Source organism: Schistocerca americana, chromosome 1, assembly GCF_021461395.2.
Source record: "Schistocerca americana isolate TAMUIC-IGC-003095 chromosome 1, iqSchAmer2.1, whole genome shotgun sequence".
NCBI classification, from domain to species: Eukaryota; Metazoa; Arthropoda; class Insecta; order Orthoptera; family Acrididae; genus Schistocerca; species Schistocerca americana.
In genome coordinates, this window is record NC_060119.1 from 669,314,858 (window position 1) to 669,335,360 (window position 20,503).

At 42.6% G+C, this 20,503-nt stretch overlaps 1 protein-coding gene across 1 annotated transcript in view; it reads left to right on the plus strand.

Moving 5' to 3' along the window:
* Positions 1–2,593: 2,593 nt before the first annotated feature.
* The window catches only part of LOC124588477 (glucose dehydrogenase [FAD, quinone]-like), a 191,606-nt gene continuing 173,696 nt past the window's right edge, over positions 2,594–20,503 (plus strand). The window contains exons 1-2 of the mRNA XM_047131474.1: positions 2,594–2,614; positions 10,623–10,759. Of these exons, the coding sequence (XP_046987430.1) occupies positions 2,594–2,614; positions 10,623–10,759 (158 nt within the window). The remainder of the gene's footprint in view (positions 2,615–10,622; positions 10,760–20,503) is intronic.

A 20,503-nucleotide genomic window follows, 5' to 3' on the forward strand; every position in this document is an offset into this window, starting at 1 on the left:
CCCGTGGATTAGACTGAGCGAAAGAGTGAACAAACGATGACAGAAAAAAATTGAAAATCGAACTTAATAACACTTTTACATGAGACACCCTCTACCTGCGTGAGAACATACAGTATCTCTCGATGCATATGTAAGTATTTTTTTCCTGTGTGTGAACAATAAACTTCATTCGATGTATCAAGAATTTTTTTTTTAATTTATTTATTTTTTTTTTTTTTTTTTTTTTGCTGCTGTCTGTACTGGCAATTTTCTCTCGCATAACGTTTTGGAAAAATATGTTACATTGAGGAATTTTCTCAGTAATTTTCCTTTGCGACATCATCTTTCCATCGTCTATTTACCGTAGAAGATGTAAAAAATATTCTTTTATAAGTTACTGTGAAAAATGGTAATCCTAGACAAAACAATTATGGCCGATATCTCCGTCTTTGCGTGAAACATTAAAAAAATTCAATTTAGTTTTCCCTTTACGTTCTCTAAAGCCAAGCGCCCAAACTTAAGCAAAACATTTCAGTATTTATTTCTTTTTATCCTCTTGTTGTAAATCTAAATCCGAATACAGTTTTCTCATCAATCGTAGTCTACCCAGCGTTCATACACTACATATTAAACAAAAAATCACAAAAATGAGTTAAAATAATTATGACAATCGGCGCTCTGCGGGGAAGAGTAGCGCGACTCGGACACAAACGAAAGCTCTTCTAGCATTTCCGGAGAAGGCCACTCATCCTAGGCTATCAATGCATTCATTAACAGAGATAGCACACTCGTTCTCCTATGCATTGTTGTTGAAGAAAATGAACCATTCACATTCCATAGATGCCGAAATTACTGAAGACGCTACATTTGCTCAGATAAGGACAAGTAAGGTAGTTGGTTTCCTAAAGCTATTAGGTTAGTGTGTAAGTCCGTAGCATTTTTGGTTTTCTCGTTGGTCTTCTTGCTGCTATGGCTTTATTTATCGATCGCCAAATTTTATTTGTAGACCACTATTGTGGTCTGAGTTGACATATTTGGAGATAGTGATGAGTCCAGTAGGGGGGTGACAGTAGCGGAGGCAGCCTTGAATGTTTGAGCCGTATAGGGGGATGATGCCACAGGACAGAGCACGGCAAGAAAATGTTTTTCTCGTTTTGAGGATGATTATTTTGAAATTATTGAGTCTCTAAGTTCAAGGCTTGATGAAGGACGATTAAACGCATTAATCCTCAATGATCCATATCAGTGTACTCGAGAACTGGAAAATGTAATAAACTGCGATCACTTCAAAATCGTGCGACATTTGCATGCAACAGGGAATGTTCAAGAAACGGCTACATGTGTACCGCATTCCCTAAGCCAAAATCACAAAAATCAGCCGGTGGCCATATGCGCACCTCTGCTTGCTCATCATCAACTAAGTCGTGAAAAACACTGACCATTCCTATCCTGTATCGTTACTGGTGACGGGAAATGGTGTCTTTACGCTATCGTATGGGAAGGAATGGTTGAACCCGAACAAAGCAGCAACTCCCCTGTAAAAAGACCTCCGCACATCCACAAAAGATTATGTTTTGCATCTGCTGGAACAGCGACGGTGTGACGTACTACGAATTACTTTCCCGAGGTGTAACCATCACTGCTGTGATTTATTGCCAGCAACTGAGACGTCTTGCAAACCCAATCGCCGGCCGCTGTGGCCGAACGATTGTAGGCGCTTCAGTCTGGAACCGCGCGACCGCTACGGTCGCAGGTTCGAATCCTGCCTCGGGCATGGATTTGTGTGATGTCCTTAGGTTAGTTAGGTTTAAGGAGTTCTAAGTTCTAGGCGACTGATGACCTCAGATGTTAAGTCCCATAGTGCTCAGAGCCATTTGAGCTATTTGAGCAGACGCAATCCAAGAACAACAACCAGGAACACTGCGTGAAGTTTCGTATGCTACTGCACGATAATGCCCGCCTATATTCTGCTAGACTGACAAAATATACTATACAGGAATTGGTTTGAGAAGTCTTTCCGCACTCACCTTATTCACCTGATCGCTACCTTTTCCGTTCTCTATCCAACGGCCTTCAAGAAACCTCATTTCCGGATAAAAATGCTCTCCGAACTTCGGGCGACGACCTCTGCGACTCAAACCCATGTTATTTCCACAGTCGCGGTATCGGAAAGTTAACCCCGCGTTGGTGGAGTTTTGTTAATAGTGAAGTAGAATTTTTTATTGATGCCTAAAGTCTTTATGTGATCTGTTGTGTTTATTAAACTTACGGAAAACTGCTGCGAACTTATACAGAATCTAATATTTATAAGGTACACGATAAACATAAATCTGGATGGTCGACAGAAAATTGATCATCCTTTCTCCAATATGAGTCTCCATTACGTCAGTAATTGCGATACCTTGCTAGAAGTATTACATGTACAGTCGCACAGCGTCGTTGCCGTAAAACTCTACCACAAACGCATGAGAAAAGTGTTGCCGGAAGGACTAGTAGGGCAGCAAGTGGGTGACGGGCGTCTGGGGAGCGCGCCGCGATTGGCTGTCGGCGGCGGGAGCGGCGCCGTAAAACAAGTGCCGCGCGCTCCCGCAGGCACAGTGCCTGCGCCGCCACCATGACGTCGCTCAACACACAGGTACGTGCCGCTCCGCCGAGCGCGTGTGTCTAAACACGAAACATCGGGCGCAGAGTTACTGTCAGCCCTGACGCCTTGCAGGTAGCGGTCCCCTCTGCCGTTCTCTACTGTGTGACGTGTTCAGTTCTACAGTGGAATTTAAATCAGTTAGATACGTAGATGTCAAAATTGTTGCAGATGAAGAGCGTGTAACAGACGAAGTGTTCGTTTCGTATGTGTTCCAGTGAGATTAAAATGATTCTTAACACCACATAATTTTCATTCCAGTGACGATAGATCCTCGGATGAAATGTCAGTGCCTACTTTTCAGATTACAACCTCAAAGAGTCTTGGTTCCATTCCCAACCCTTTCGTGACTTCGTGTGTATGACAAACTCGTGCAGCTATGTACGTTACACCTTGGATCTAGTTGGAGAAACGAGTTCATAGAATACAATTATGCCAACTATATAAACATTGTGACTTCCACGTAAGTTTTTGGGAAGATGACTCCATTATTAGTGGCAAGACAAGTATCATCATTACCAAAGTTTTACTTACAATAACAAAATTCTCTGCATTTAGATGCTTAGATCTTGCAGCGTTATTAAAGCTAATCTTTATGAAACTCTTCACAAATTGTTTGAACGGTGAAATGAAGGTTCAAATACTCGCAGGTTTCAGGAATTCTGTTTCAATAGCATACCCTTCGCTTATTAAACAGAGAAGTTCACTTGAAATGTGTAACTATGTTTTCGAATGAACCGGGAACTTATTTAATAGAGGTTCAAATGGCTCTGAGCACTATGGGACTTAACTTCTAAGGTCATCAGTCCCCTAGAACTTAGAACTACTTAAACCTAACTAACCTAAGGACATCACACACATCCATGCCCGAGGCAGGATTCGAACCTGCGACCGTAGCGGTCACGCGGTTCCAGACTGTAGCGCCTTTAACCGCTTGGCCATAACGGCCGGCTTTAATAGAGGAGCCAAATACAGTTTATAAAACGAAGATTTAGAAGCAGACATCCAGACATGAAGGTCACTTTGTAATCTTGTGTCTCTCCGAGAGAAATGACTCGTCATACACTTTCATTTCTTAGGGCTCTGAAGAGAAGCACGTCAGTTAGGAATCCTATCGACATGTTTACGCTACAAATAGAAAATCTGAATTTGTATTACTGTCGTTTCTAGGATCATGTCTTGTATACGAGTTTGATTACGTTTTAAATGTCAATTACCACCTAGTTTCTGATTCAAATCCAAGAAACTGGTTACCAGATCACTGATTTAGTGATTGACTTCAGTGATCAGAGTAAACTGTCTGCTTCCAACAGAACCATGTCCAATAAGAATCATGCGTTGTGTAAGCCATCATTTCACCCATTGTCCATATCACTGCATCTAGACATTAATGTTATTTTTATAACACTTCTCCACGATTTAACAAAAGAATAATAATTTAAATGATCAATAAGTTCATCTCCTATAATTCTGCCGGAATTTGACAGTAGCAGCAGGCTGAAACTCCTCATTTGGTGTTAACTGCAAGAGAAGTAATCATTGTTTTACTAAGAAGAATTTAAGTATCACTCACCATAACAGTACAGTTGTACAGTAATTCTGAAACATGTTGCAAAACTGGTTGTTATGCTATCGAATTTAGGCTCCATGAAAGGAAACAGGAACACCTAATTAATTTTACCCATGAGAAAGGAAACACTGAATATTATGTTATGCTCCTCACTGGTAGTGTCATTGGTCATGGCGCATCACGTTTGACATTTTTCTAAGAATCTGATTTTATTCATTTGCGTGCGCTTTTGCCAGGGAAGGCTCAGCCTTGCTTCACATTATTCTTAGCCAACCAGTGAAAATTACATTCGAAATAGGTGGAAATGTTGACAACATGAATTTTATGTCTTCATTAACAATAAAATAGTGGGACTAGAGAAGATAAGGGGGGAGGGAGGGGGCGGGGGGAACCCACGGCGGTATGCTTATGGGAAAAGACCCGTGCACATGCGTTGTAACTCTTGACAAATCTTGTCAATTCGAAAAAGTAATATACAGTAGCTGTGTTGCGATGGCTCGCTTGGGATGCGGTGATTTCATTTGCGGTCACGCTGCGGTCAGCAAGTTTCGTTATCGGTTTCCGATTAAGCGTTAACTGCGCTGGGAATTCTAGAGGAAAGATTGCAGTAATCAATAGTCACCGCACTGTTATTTCCAAGCAGTAAATGGACAAAATTCTGGTCAGAATCGATCGTATTGTGGAAACTCTAAGTTCGCCGGAGAAAGGGAGTTTCTTTCTCTGTAAATAACTAAGCACAGGTGGCTCCACGCCGCTCTAAGACCCGGGAACGAGATGACCGTTGTTAACGGCTTGCGATAATGTCTCCTGAGAAAGTCACGTCGTCAGTTCTGGAGCGCTAGGGCTGCCATTCCGATTTCCCACAACATCTAAAATACTTATTGAAATATACCGGGCTATTATACCGTAGTGAATGTTTTTTCTAGACTCGTAACGATTCGTAACCGTATATGGAGGACATCATCAAAGTGGTTGTAGCTTCTGTAATAGAGCGGTACACACAGAGGAGCGCTGCTAACTCATTTAAAACTACCTAACCGCGTGCTCCCGCTCAGTGGCGTGACGTTACATGGGTTCAAAACTCGTGCATAGCAGCCCGTTGTCGATTGATGTCTGCTAATGCCATCGCTCCATACTGCAGGGCTGGCACGCTTCTTTTTCAGGACCAGAACTCAGAGGGTGTTCAGTTTCACACCCTTTTCGCTCTAAACAAAATTATTGTTGTGTTTAAAAAATAATGTAGCCTCCATATGCAGGATGTCCCAAGAGGAAGACGATATTCAGGGATACGACAGTAATGCTCATTTGTAGGAAAAAGCTTCATATGGACGTTTGCACCACTCCTAAAGGTTTCCGAGATAGAATACATTTTATGTGCATAGTTTCTTTTGCATCATTCAATAAATTGTAAGGCTTACGCTAGTAAAACAGTTAGTAATAATTACAACATGCGTTTTACGAAGGAACACTTGAAAAGTACGTCGATCAAACCAACTATTCGCCCATGGAGCATTTCTGAACTCCACGAACGAATAAAACTTTCCTTACTCGCCTTCGTGTTGGCACACATGCTTATCTCTTGCGGCATGTAGGCCCACCGGAACGCTGTATTCATTTTAACGTTCTGTTATTTTGTATACTGACAGCCGAGAAGCCTTTGGTCTATCGAGGGACTTACCCTCAATTTTGACATAAGACGAAATAACAGCACAAAAATTGTTAACATTTTATGGACTCACGCCCAATTTAATTGGATGAAGCTTTTCATGTGTTTTTAGTGGCTGGCTCGTTATTTAGTTCCGTGATCAACAAGCATTCTAACTGACTTCCACCGTTTGAACGTAAGACTACAGTTGCTGTACAGTTAAACATAAATGTTCGAATATCCTACCGTCAACGTCAATGTATTTGTGCACTTTTGGGAAAACATTTGTGTTGCCTGCCTGAGTACCTCTGCACGTCCCCTGACGAGGGTAACAGCGTCGCACTACCACACTCTTAACACACCGTGGACAACTGCGCGTTCAAAGCGATAGTTTAATGGTAGAAAGACACTCCGAGCAAAGAGGCTGAAAGCAGCAAGACAGGATGGACTTGAATAAAAAGTCGAAGAGTTTGGTTTGGTAAGACACACACAGTCGTGCGTGCTACTAGCCCGTTAGCAAATGTTCATTAAGTGCTTCTCTCTCGGAAAAGATTTTGAATACTGCAAATGCCCATGCGGAGTTTTTGCTTCAAATGAGAGTTCCTGTCATGTCCCTGAATATCGGCCATTCCTCCTGGGACACGCTGTATGTACAGCCAATTGTTGTATACACTCGTGGCAATAGAGGTTATAAAACTCGGCAGTAATTTTATTCTGAAAGACAGGGTTGTGAAACTGTTACTGGAAATATATAGGTACCATTCTTTCACTGTGAGGCCACAGCAATAGTAGACAACAACCAACAAATGCCAATTGCGCTCGAGTTTTGAAAACATCTGACATCACGGCTCTGCGCGAGAGCACTCGGAAATTAATTTTTTCCTCAGTCAGTAACGAACCACGGAGTGAATCGGCCCGTTACAGAAGCTAGAACCTCCTTCAAGATCTTCTCTGTAGATGGGAATGTAACGTTTGGTTTCACCAAGATATTCGTTCCACCACCTTAAGACTAATTATTTCAATAGATGTAAAGTTTGCGTTTGTGGAAGTTCGCATTTTACAAAATGTAAAAATCGAATGATCATCATTGAAACATGACTGTTGCCTGTCTCATTGTACTGCGACGAAGATTCAATTAATACAGGGTATATCAAAAATAATGTTCCGATTTAAAAACGATCGTAACTATTATGTTATTTGAGATATTTGCGTGAACAACGTACAGTTGGAAAGGGCAAATTCTCAAGTTTTACATAGTTCCCGCTAGGTAGCAGTAGTGTGCGTCCACTTCAGTTGTAGCAAAAATGGTGTCGGGGCAACAGAAAGCGTTTTGTGTTCTATGTTTAGCGCAGTGCCGGACAGTAATAAACGTTCAGCGTGACTTTCGTACTAGGTTGGTGTGGATCCTCCTACAGCGAAGAACATTAGACGATGGAATGAACAATTTCGAAAAACAGGATGTTTGTGTAAAGGCAAATCGCCGGGCCATCCCCGAGTGTCTGACACACGCGTCGAACGCATCCGCCATAGTTTCACAAGGAGTCCGCAGAAATCCATTCGCCGTGCAGCTCGACAGCTCAAATGCCCCCGATGTTCGTCTGGCGTGTGTTGCGTCCACATTTACACCTGAAACCACACAAAATTCAGCTACTGCAAGCTCTTAGTAAAGATGGCCAACAACTACGTGTGGAATTCTGTAACTCCGTTCTTGGCAAGATGGAGGATGACAGTTTTCTTCCACGATCAGTGTTTAGTGACGAGGCAACATTCCATTTAAATGGAAGAGTAAACCGTTATAATGTGAGAATATGGGGTACAGAACAACTACATGAAGTTGTACAACATGAGAGGGACTCTACAAAACTTCATGCGTTTTGTGAAGTTTCACGGGAAAGGTGGATGGTCCATTTTTCTATTACTGGCCTCCAAGATCACCGAACTTGACTGTATTTCATTTCTTTTGGGGGTTTATAAGAGACTGTTTATGTGCCTGCGTCACCAACAACGATGAATGAACTGAGACATTGCATAACAGCAGCTGTGTAAGCTGCAGTATGGGAACAATTTGAATACCGCATTCGAATATGCCGTGCATCTCAAGGAGGGCATATTGAACACCTATGAAAATGTATTAGGAAAACCTTTTTGAGTCTTCCGCTCACCAAAAACAAAATTCATTGTATATGTTTATTAGGTTCAGAAGTATCAGTAGACGTGTCAAATCGGATGATTCTTGTTGATACATTCTGTATTTCTGTATGGAGGTTTGGTAAGGGGGGGGGGGGGGGGGAAGAAGTAGACGAGATGTGTTACAGAGTAGGGAAGGTGAACAAGTGCTCACAGCTTGTAATTTGTGTGTGTGTGTGTGTGTGTGTGTGTGTGTGTGAGAGAGAGAGAGAGAGAGAGAGAGAGAGAGAGAGAGAGAGGGAGGGAGGTATGTATTTTTCCACTAGGAAACATCTATTAAGAGAGTTGCGGAAGACGTAGAAAAACAATCCTTTATTATACCTTTCTTGCTCTTTTTATGATGATTTTCCGGGAAGCATCACAGAAATACTTCATTTACATAAAAATTCTTTGGTTTATTCTACTGTAGAGAAGCTTATTCATTTACTTGTCAATCATGATGAAACTGCATAAGGTGAGCATTTCTGTTTTAAGTTCAGCTCGTATCTCTCTTTCCACGGTACCATATAAAATGTGTGTATTGTTATGTGTTAATACGGATGAGAAAATTGGATTTTTTATGTAGCCATAAAAATATTATAGGGCTGTTACGCCGGGCTTCTGAACTACTCTGAATACACTCGCAAACTCGTTAACAAAGACGTCTCTCGCATACAGGCGAATCACAAACGCGTTGGTTGTAATAAAGGCTTCGCGCAAATTGGATATAATAACAAGTCTGTAGGAATAACGAGCAATGGAGCAGTCGCCTGATACTATGTTCTGTGTGCGCGTGAATGTTGAAAGCTGCCGGTCTGAAAATCTTGCGTGCGGTGTCCTCACAAGACTACGGAATACGTAGGGCTCATACAGGCTATTACAATAATAAACGGACACACGTTGAGAAGAAGTACAATGGTCCATTCCGATAGCTCAACATTACATAACGAATTTTCTGTTTTCAATTTTTTTCTTGTTAGCCAAGAATGGCAGTGGTGAAGATTTAAGTACGTTAACAAGTACTTATTTATTGTATTTTATTATTAACTTTCCGTCCCAAATCATTCAAAATGCTAAGCACAACTTCAGTGCGTCTTGCACCATATACAGACAGTTGCTGTGTTTCATCGGAACTTGCGTCTGCATTCTTCTTTGTCGTGCACACTACCCGGTAAAATACGAGCAACAAATTACTCCGGCATTTTAAAATTTTGCCAGTAGGCAGCTTTCTTTGATCAAGCTGCGAACGTAAGGCCTGCGGGTAATGGTCTAATGACAGTGATGTGTCCATATATTAACATCGTAATTATCGTTATTACGTATATGCAGTCATGAAAGCTATAGTTGGTGCACTGTGGCACTGATCGTGAGAAGTGCGTATGTGGCACATCTTGTGCCTAGTCATGTCCAGTAACTGTTCTCGAAGGAACATTCTACAAGTTCTTCGGTAAGACTGTTGTGTTCGATAATCGGATCGATGTGTTAGTTATCAAAAGAATTAAGACGGACATTAACTGACACACAGTTTGTCTAAATTTATCGAGGTGGGCTTCATGAGGACTACATCGTCTGTCATCCAAGGATTCTAATTTCATGGACAGCCGGCCGCGGTGGCCGAGCGTTTCTAGGCGCTTCAGTCCGGAACCGCGCGACTGCTACGCTCGCAGGTTCGAATCCTGCCTCGGGCATGGATGTGTATAATATCCTTAGGTTCGTTAGGTTTAAGTGGTTCTAAGTTCTAGGGGACTGATGACCTCAGATGTTAAGTCCCATAGTGCTCAGAGCCATTTTTTTTAATTTCATGGACAAGGGAAATGGGGAAATGTTAATCGTACATGAAACACCTTCCTCGACATACTGTAAAGTCTTTTGCTGAGTGTAACTGCAGATATAGGGTTAATTATTGACTGCACATTAGATTTGCTACGTATCGTACCCCTAAAGCCACAAGTAAACCCCACTTCATGTTTATACACTCAACAAAAATTTTAAACATGTTAATAATTTGGCATAACTAATCCAAATCAAAACAATAAATCGTAAACAATGCAGTTTTGTGTAACCATGATTTAAGTATTCACGCAGGTAAATCAACGAACAGTAAAAGATCCGAAATAAACCATATCTCACTTTCATTCTCTCTCATTCGTATCAGCCCACATTTTCCACGCTCTCATACGTCACAGGCAAATGATAAGTGTAGCCAAATTGAGTATAAAGCTAATTAGCTACTGTTTTCAGTATGGGGGTGTTAATGGCACAATATGAACAGTTCGAAATTCAGTGACAGAACTTTTCATCCGAATAGCCGATGTGCATACTAATTAACTTCACCAATTTGGAATATACTGGTGATGATGATTATCATACGGAAATAATTCAACAACAGCGCAAACAGGTCAGTTGCTGGGGACAAAAGTAAACGCTGAATGCCTGTAATATCAACGCGTGGAACTCTACTTTCAGAGGCAGCGAGTGACTTTACGTGGATGGTTCCGGGTAACTCACTTCCGAGAATGCCTTTTCGATAGCGAAAGCGGAATTACCACATCACCCCTGGCTGTTGCATAAAGGGTGATATACGCCTACGAAACTACGAGCGCCCCTCTCTCATTCGGCAGGAACTGGCGCGGTTCGGCCTGCTGGTCGACTTCAGCTACTGGCCTGTGAATGCTGATTACACACCCACAGCACCTCTAATAAATCTGCTCCTCGTAAAAGCTCTTGCCAGAATCCATCCTTCTGGCACACGTGTGCTGTGCGCTGGGTTTTAATAATGAAAATTTTCTCGTCTACGTATTTACAACATTCAGTTATTTCTAAAGCCAGGATTTTCAGTCTAGAAAATTTTCGAACGTTGAGTCAGTTAGCATAAAAATTGATAATTCGCCCACTTTCACTACGCTGTGTTACGTAACTGTAAGAAAATTATTATGCATATTAATTCTTATAAAAAAATAGAAACAACAACCAATCACTTGCAATGAAGCTACTAATTTAGGGCAAAAAAAAACGCTGATACCGGTTTCGAATCAACAGGTTCATCATCAGACGGCATGTTTAAAATTAAACTCCGCCCATAGGCCCTGATGGGTCCATCGATACCGACAGACCGCCGTGTTATCCTCCGCCATAGGGATCATTGAATGCGGTCAGCTCACCGCTCTCCAGATAGTTGTCAAGCTTCGTGACTTGGTGTACTGCTACTGGGCCAAGTAACTCCTCAGCTGGCATCATGATGCTGAGTGCACCCCTTTCCAGGCCTCCCGACAAGAAAAAGTCCCTGATAGTACCTGCAATGCAATCGGGTAATCCACATGTCAGTCAGCCGCGCTGACCAATCAGCAAAATGGTTCAAATGGCTCTGAGCACTATGGGACTCAACTGCTGAGGTCATAAATCCCCTAGAACTTATAACTACTTAAACCTAACTAACCTATGGACAACACACACATCCATGCCCCAGGCAGGATTCGAACCTGCGACCGTAGCGGTCGCGCAGTTCCAGACTGTAGCGCCAGAACCGCTCGGCCACCAGCGGCCGGCACCAATCAGCAACTGAGGCGGAATGTTTAAAATTAGATTTAGCTTATCCTGTAAATGCAGTTTTCGATGTTTATTGTTTTGATGAAAGTCGTAAAATACGATGGGTGCCCTACTGCGGCTGGACATAACAATGACCTACAGCTTACAAGATCTTAAAATGTACAAACTGCTGTATTTGTATATAAACATCCGCGTGGCCGAAATATTGTGTGTGTGTGTGTGTGTGTGAGTGTGTGTGTGCGCGCCCTCGCGCACGTGTTTCGTGCTCTGTTTGCATCTTCAGATGTCTAAAAAGCGTTTGCAATTCCGCAGGTATATGAAGTTCAAAAGTAGTCAACAGTATTATCAAATGACTCAGTTGTAATCTGGGAAGGGTGTTTACGTTGTTTCAGTTCACTGATAGATCCAATTTTTCTTACATCATTTTCTGCTGTATAGAGCCACCACCAAAAGGAACTTTCATCACAATTGAAAAAAGTCAGCGTCGATGTACAGCATAAGAGATACGCGATTTTAAAATTGAACAGTCGTCTGAGGACGAATCTGTCAAGTCGAAACCATTAACGGTGGCTTTTGTTTTCAGTAAATACTGTTATTGCTATTGGCTGGTTGCTGTTGTTAGATAATTCTAAGACTTACCCTGTATCTGTATGCAGCCACAGTCTCACCATGTTGATTTTCGACTAAATAGCATGAAGTTCCTATATTTGGTACGAGGTGATCTAGTAGAATGCTCTTTAAGGCTGTTCGCAGATGATGTGGTTGTCTATAACACAGTAGCGACGCCAGAAGATAGTAACGATTTTCAGAAGGACCTCCGGAGAGCTGAAGACTGGTGCACGCTCTGGAAGTTGACCCTGAACGTAGATAAATGTAACATATTGCGCATATATAGGAAAAGGAATCCATTGCTGTACAACTACACTATTGATGACAAACCTGTGGAAACAGTATCTACCGGAAAATATCTAGGAGTAACTAACCCGAGCGACCTTTACTGAAATGACCACATAAAAAATGAGAAAATTAGATGCCACACTCCGATTCATATGAAGAATTTTAAGGCAACTCATGCACGAAGGAAGGGGCTTATAGGGCGCTTGTTCGATCGAGTCTTGAGTATTGTCCATCTATCTGGGATCCCTACCAGATAGGACTGATAGAAAAGATCCAAGGAACAGCTGTGCGTTTCTTCACGGGATCATTTAACCGGTGCGAGAGCGTTATGGAGTTTCTCATCATAATCGGCAGACATTACAAGAGAGGCTTATGCAATAAGGAGAGATTTACTATTCAGATTTAAAGAGAGTCGGACAATATATTACTCCCTCCCACCAACCCCCCCCCCCCCCCCCCAGATACATTTCGCTTAATGATCACCAGGAGAAAATTCGAGAAATTAAAGCCAATACAGAAGCTTATCGACATTCAGTCTTCCCACGCGATTTTCTCAAGCGGAACATGGTTGGAGGTCTCAGTTAGTGGTACAAAAGTACCCTTCGCCACACACCGTTAGCTGGTTTGCGGTGTATGATGTAGATGAAGTTGCAGATGTGGCACGCCAGCGCCGTACGGCGTCAAACATTAGAACGTCAGTGGTCACTTGATACTCGGAAACTTCAGCGATATTAGTCTAAAATATAGTGTTCTTACTTTGCTTCAATTCGCGTCTTTCACGAAACGCTAGGTAATGTCATGTGAATAAATTGTAGAATTCACAGTCTTCATCACGTTTTCATTTGTGTGAAGAGGTAACTGGTTTCTGCTTTACAACCATCATCAGATCTGTAAGACGAAAATAAAATGAAGGAATTTGCGAAACATGAACATGGACCTATTATATACCCAAGGAAAATCAGTCAGCGAATTGCCTTGTAAAGGCAGGCAATGACGCAGATAACGTGTATTCGAAATTTTCCTTTTGTGTATCTGATGGCGGTTGTAAAGCCGAAACCAGTTGCAGGTTCAGACAAATTAAAATATGACCAAAGCTATGAATTCTACAATTTACTGAGATACCAGGGTCACCGCTCTCCTCGAAATATCAAAGCGACCTCTTTTCACATTGTGTGAATCCATATTTGTGATAACATGATACGTCTCGATTCTTTTCTGTTTACAATGATGACCCAAGGATCACTTTTCTCAGAAAAAATGATTATTTACGATTCATTTAATTGGTCACACATAATCGAAGAGTAGTAGTATTACCGGCACGATGAAATGAAATCAGAGATTCTTTACTGCAAATTTAAGAGAAGTATTCAGTGGCTCTGTTCTGAACCTGAAAGAAAAGACCTTTTAAAGCAGTGACGTAAATGCAGGAGTGCTATCTCCTGCGTTAGTCTTCCTCACTTCTCTGCATTAACGTGACCTTTGTATGGTTGTTTTTATAACTCCCTGTTTTAGAAAGCAGCATAGCAATCGTGTTGTATGCTTCTGCTTTGATGATCTTGACACTACAAAAGGTATGAAGCGACGAAGACTTCCCAGCCGTCGGTGAAGAGCTGGGAATTTCAAGGTTACGGCCCCCGCGTGTTGTCTCAAGATGCTCGGGAAAAGGGAGAGGCCCGACATCCGGCTGCGTACCCATCATCTGCCGTCAAAATATTTTCACGCCTCAACGGGAGCGCACGAATTTTCCTTCCACAACTTGAAATACATACCGTTTTATGTGGCATGGCATTTCGTCAGAACATTAATGACACGAAGCAAATAAGTGCAATAACCAACAGAGAGACGTATCAGCTTTAAATGTCTGCTCTGGTTCGGTGAAACTAATATAGCTCTGAAAGTAAGTATTACAAAATTTTCATATTACCAGAGTTTTGGGAACTGCCTCTCCGTGAACCGGAATTAGATCCCTGGGAAGATTAACACACGTTACTAGCAACCCGTCCTTGTGTGGTTTAATTTATTAATGAACCGTTCCACAGGCTTGTTTTCCGATGGTTGAAACCGTTAGTTACAACATAGTGTTGCATTAAAACAACGGATCCACCTCCATGGGCTAAGTCAGTAATTAGGAGAAAAACTAGTTTCGTAATCTTCCTCATCAGAATGTGCTTAAACGTCCATAATAAAAACCTAAAGTTTTCTCAGATAGTGAAGGCACTTAACACTGTACACAATGATCCGTTCATATGGCGGAAGCTTTCAGACCGGTACATCGGCGCGAATAATGTAGTAGCGTACTTCTTTCCAAGGGTACAGAATGGAAGGTGGTCAGGCGTGTTCTTCCACACTTCAGGGGTTTCATTTTTGACTATGAACGATGAGGGTGTCCTGATACGCTAATGCAGGACTGTTTTTACCTAGGCATGCTGGTTTAATGCAACGAAATTGGTTGCGACAATAAAGAAATCACCAATTACAGCTACCTTGCGGTTCGATTTGATTCCATGTATACTGAAGTAATACGTATCAAGTTCACAACAGTGTACCCAGATACGCTCAGTAGTATCAGGTTCAGAACAGTTCATCCAGATACGCTCAGTAGCTACAGAAAGGCACTAAGTGGGCAGTTCTATTTCAAGCAGCGTTTCTTCCTCTTGACAGTGGCGACTTTTCGCTCGTCCCACAATGAAGTCCTGGATAACAGCATCTCATCATTCTTTGCAGCAATCACCTTTTTCCGCTGCATCGAATCAAATCATCGGCTGCACACTACTACTAGTCAATAAAAAGCTGTTTCATAAATTACACAGTAAGAGAAACAGCTGACTAGAGATTTCTTGTCACTAAGAATACGTTGCATATACAGATATCCATAAAAATCACAAAATAACGTTATTCTAGCCCACCTGTAGCAGACACGACACAGCGTGAATGAAAGAAAAGCCATAGTTACAAACAAGGAATTTATGTTCGAATTTACAAATATGGTCTTAGACAAACAAAGGAAAACTACGCCCCACGAAGGAATTATCCGAATTGGAAGGAAATCTGTAATTGTAATATAGAACAACATACAAACAAATGAGTGCAATGTCAGAAAAAATTGGATGATGTATTCTAGAGAAAGAGCTTCACATATTAAGCAAGTTAATCACCCGTTGCCGGCCGGTGTGGCCGAGCGGTTTTAGGCGCTTCAGTCTCGAATCGCGCGAACGCCACGGTCGCTGGTTCTAATCCTGCCTCGGGCAGGGATGTGTGTGATGTCCTTAAGTTAGTTGGGTTTAAGTAGTTCTAAGTTCTAGGGGACTGATAACCTCAGATGTTAAGTCCCAGCGCGACTGCTACGGTCGCAGGTTCGAATCCTGCCTCGGGTATGGATGTGTGTGACGTCGTTAGGTTAGTTAGGTTTCAGTAGTTCTAAGTTTTAGGGGACTGATGACCAAAGTAGTTACGTCCCATAGTGCTCAGAGCCATTTGAACCATTTTTTGTTAAGTCCCATAGTGCTCAGAGGCATTTGAACCAATCACCCGTTGATCCACCTGTATTCCTTTTGCGAACATTTACTCAGCTTCACGTTATTGGTGGAGTTGTTGAATTTCTTTCTAAGGGATATAGTGCCAAATTTTGTCCAATTGGCTTTTTAGATCATCAAAATCCCGAGCTGGTTGGAGGGCCCTGCCCATAATACTCCAAACTTTCTCTTGCTGATCAAGAAAGGATTTGACAAACATGAAGGAAGCAGCAGACACCCTCGCCTCCAGCGAGCGGGCATTATCTTATTGAAATGTAAGGGCAACAAAATTGAGCATAGAGTATCACCTACGTATCACTGTGCTGTGAAGGTGCGACGGATGACAACCAAATGAAATGAAATGGCTACGAAATGAAATGGCACTCTGGACCACCACTCACTGTTGTCATGCCGTATGGCGTCTGGGGCGTATCTAGGAATGTCCTAGCTGGTCATCGGGGTCATTTCGAAGCGGGACTCATCAAAAAATACAATCCGTCGTCAGTTAATGACATTCCAGGCCGAATGCGCCCGACACCACTGCAAACGGGCTTCTTGGTGCAGAGAGGTCGAAGGTAGTCGTCGCAAGGGGAGCCGTGAGCTACACCTCCATTCTGTGACTGGTCCTTGTGGTCACTAAAGCACCACTTGCTCATCGAATCAGTGATAATGATGAATCCGGGGCCATGGGTTCCTCTCTGACCATTGTTCTGTCCTCACTTTCTTCGTCTCTCTAGGTCGACATCTTGCTTCTTGATCTTGTGTTCGGCCATGGTTAACACATTCTTGCCAACATCGTTGAATAGTGGCCCAGCTCCTATTAAAATATCGAGCGACTCGCTATTACTCTAACCGGCTTCTTTGAGTCCATCCACAAGTCCTCTCAGAAATGCGGACATCTGTATATATTGCTGACGCGCCTATCTGAGAGGCGTAGTTACTGTCCGACTCAGTACACGCAATGAAATTCGCAAAGGCTTTATCTCCTAGTATCGACCTGTCCCCTGTTTTTTGTTTTTGGTAGGTGCTCGGTGAAAATGCGCTAGAGCTTCAAACATTCATCCATCCTCCATCAATATTTACAGTATTGTACTTTCCGTCGATATCTATATGTACAACAGTTTGTGACCAGTTTGCGTAACTCTTCGAGGTGAGTCGTTTTTTCTGTCTTAGAGAGAATACGAAGTGATGTGCCAGTTTGGTATTGCACATGTAACATGACTCAAAAATGGTTCAAATGGCTCTGAGCACTATGGGACAACATCTGAGGTCTTCAGTCCCCTAGACTTAGAACTACTTAAACCTAAGTAACCTAAGGACATCACACACATCCATGCCCGAGGCAGTATTCGAACCTGCGAACGTAGCAGCCGCGTGGTCCCGGACTGAAGCGCATAGAACCGCTCGGCCACAACGGCCGGCCGTAACATGACTTCTGACTACGCCAAGCGACAGTACAGAAGTATTCAATATCTTCTTGCCTAAAATTATAGAAAGGAGGGAGAGAGACAGAGAGAGAAACTCACTAGCTATAATTTTTTTCAGGGCGTAACGCATGTAAGTAATAGGAGAACAAACCAGGGCGCGGACAGAAAAATGACTGTGTTAAATGCTTTCCAATATGCAGTGTACAGTGGGTTTAGATGTATGTGTTTAAATGTCAAAGATTATTATAACATACATCAGTTTTTTTATCAATAAACCATGGGAAGTGATGAAGGAATTTGTCTTCTATCCACATCTACTCACTAGTGTAAATTTCCTTCTCTCTCTCTCTCTTTCTCTCTCTCTCTCTCTCTCTCTCTCTCTCTCTCTCTCTCTCTCTCTCTCTCTCTCTGCTCCAAGGTCTTCATTTCTTTCAAAGCTCAGATTACGCCTAGCCCACCCTAAGACACCTCATAATGATGATTAAATGGAGGTAGAATTTTATGGAATTTTTGAATTTAATTTCTAGTTGTTTGGTTACCTCCTATGTCTTGCTACTACAAGTGTCGATTGAACATTACTCTGAATTATCCTAACGAGCGGGGTAGCGCTGTGGTAAGCACACTGGATTCGCATTCAGCAGGACGACGGTTCAAACCCGCGTCCTGCCATCCCGATTTAGAATTTCCGTGGTTTCCCTAAACCGCTTAAGGCAAATGCCGGGATGGTTCCGTCGAATGGGCACGGCCGCTTTCCTTCTCCATCGTTCCCTAATCCGAGCTTGTGCTCCGTCTCTAATGACCTCGTCGTTTACAGGATGTTAAACACCAATCTTCTCCTCCTCGTCCTCCTCCTGAATGATCCTGAGCTTGATTGTCTTGCTCAGCACCATCCATTCCAGGTTGGAGATAGTTCTGTGAAGAATACTCAAGCTTTGTTTGTACTTTACGTCTTTATTGGCAAGTGCATATGGCAATGGCACTACTAAGATAACGAAAATCTATACCCAAAATTATCTACATTGACGAAAATGGAGAGTTTTACAACAAGGATGTCTTGAGTTAATGGTGCGAAGGTGATATCCAGTATTTCCATAACTATTCGCATGTCGAACAAATCCTGTGTGGAATGGTATTTTCAGAAAGTAAAAACGTCATTCCTACTGATGGAGGAAGGTGTAAGTCCGTGATGGCTGTTGGGTGTGTCTAAAATTAAAGAAGTGAACAAATGTTCAGGGAAATTCAGTAATACAGAAATACAGTTCAGAATCAATAGTAATGTACATAGCTACAACATTAGGAGAATGGATGATCTTCACAGTTCTGGGTGGGGCGCGATAGCTTTACGCCGAACGAACAGTTGGCTGTTGTGCAATGGCTGCAGAAAGGCTGGTCTCGAACTCAGAGCAAGAGTGTCGCTGGATGAGCAGGCACAGATACTTCCAGAAGAACTGCACCACGAGCAGATCGTAGCATTGTTCCACTGCCTCTAGTGAATGGACTACGACAACAGCTAAAATCTGGTGTGAGACAGCGAACTGTTGGGAACGTGCATTGTTCCACTGCCTCTAGTGAATGGACTACGACAACAGCTAAAATCTGGTGTGAGACAGCGAACTGTTGGGAACGTGTAACTGGAAGCTGGTTGAATTCTCGTGTTATGACGAAGCGTTTACCGCTGACATCTTGCCAGCCGCTGTGGCCGAGCGGTTCGAGGCGCTTCAGTCCGGAACTGCGCTGCTGCTACGGTCGGAGGTTCGATTCCTGCCTCGGGCATGGATGTGTGTGATGTCCTTAGGTTAGTTAGGTTTAAGTAGTTTTAAGTCTAGGGGACTGATGACCTCAGATGTTAAGTCCCATAGTGCTTAGAGCCATTTGAACGTTTTTTTTTTGTGACATCTTACCACGGACTACAGAGACCTGAGTGGTGTACTGCCAAGGTTAATTTGGACATCTGAAATTGTGTGTTGTTCAGAGATGTCGCGATTCTGGTTGTGACAGTCAGATCGACGCTAACGCAGCGCAAGGACATGGCGAAAAGTCGCCGAAAGGACCCATTCTCACGCGTTAACTCCTCAAGTGCTTGAATCGTGATTGTGGGGGCTGTTGAATAATATAACAGAGCTGATTTAATAGCTGTTCAAGGTAGGCTGAATCCTCGCCGTTTTAAGATACCATACACTGCTGTCATACACTTCACGATGGACAAACAGCACATTCTAGCAAGATAATGGAAGTCCTCACACTGCAGTTCACGCCACAGACTCCTTGTGGAGTGTATGGATCCTTGACTGACTTATCCAGCCCCTTGATTTGTCTTCTATAGAGCATCTCTATGATGCAGTGGGACGACATATACTTTCATACTACTCTTCAACGAGCAGTCTTTACGACTAACACAGCATGTGTCTCGGACAAGACGTGAAATTCTTCAAAATGACATTCAGTGCCTCGAAGAACGAATCTTTAGTTTAGCAGCGTAATGAGCGCTGATAAGAAACTAATGTGCCCTGACATGAAACTTCCTAGCAGAAGACCTGTGCCTTTCGCGGGCATGTCACCTTTCGCTTTTAATAGTTGAAAACTTTATTTCCAAAAGACTAAGCTACGTGATCACGCCTCACGATACATCCTCACAGCTTGTACTTCCGCCAGCATCTCATCTCCTACCTTCCAAATGACGTAGAGTTTAATTTGCAAGGAAGTTCCTATTTCACGGCACACTGCAGAGTGAAAACTTAATTCTAGCCCCGAAAGGCATACGGGAGAACTTCTGTGAGGTTTGAAATGTAGGGGGTGACGTGCTGGTGGAAGCAAAGCTTCAAAGTTTGGTTGCATCCATTCTGTAATGGATACAAGAGCGTCTTCATGCCATTTTGGGACCACATCTCCCACTCATGTTGGTGATGAACACCAGTTCAGAACGGAAGTTTACACGTTTAATACCTGTTATCTTATCAAAAACTCCATTCCATCAAAATCGGACTGATGCTTCATGCTCTGTTTTCCAGTAGTGTATATTATTACAAATAATCAGAATAGTGTCACTTCTCCATACTTTGATCGGAGCATTGCTATCCGTGTTGTAGCAGATTTCGAGCACCGAAACAGGGCTCCTGTTTG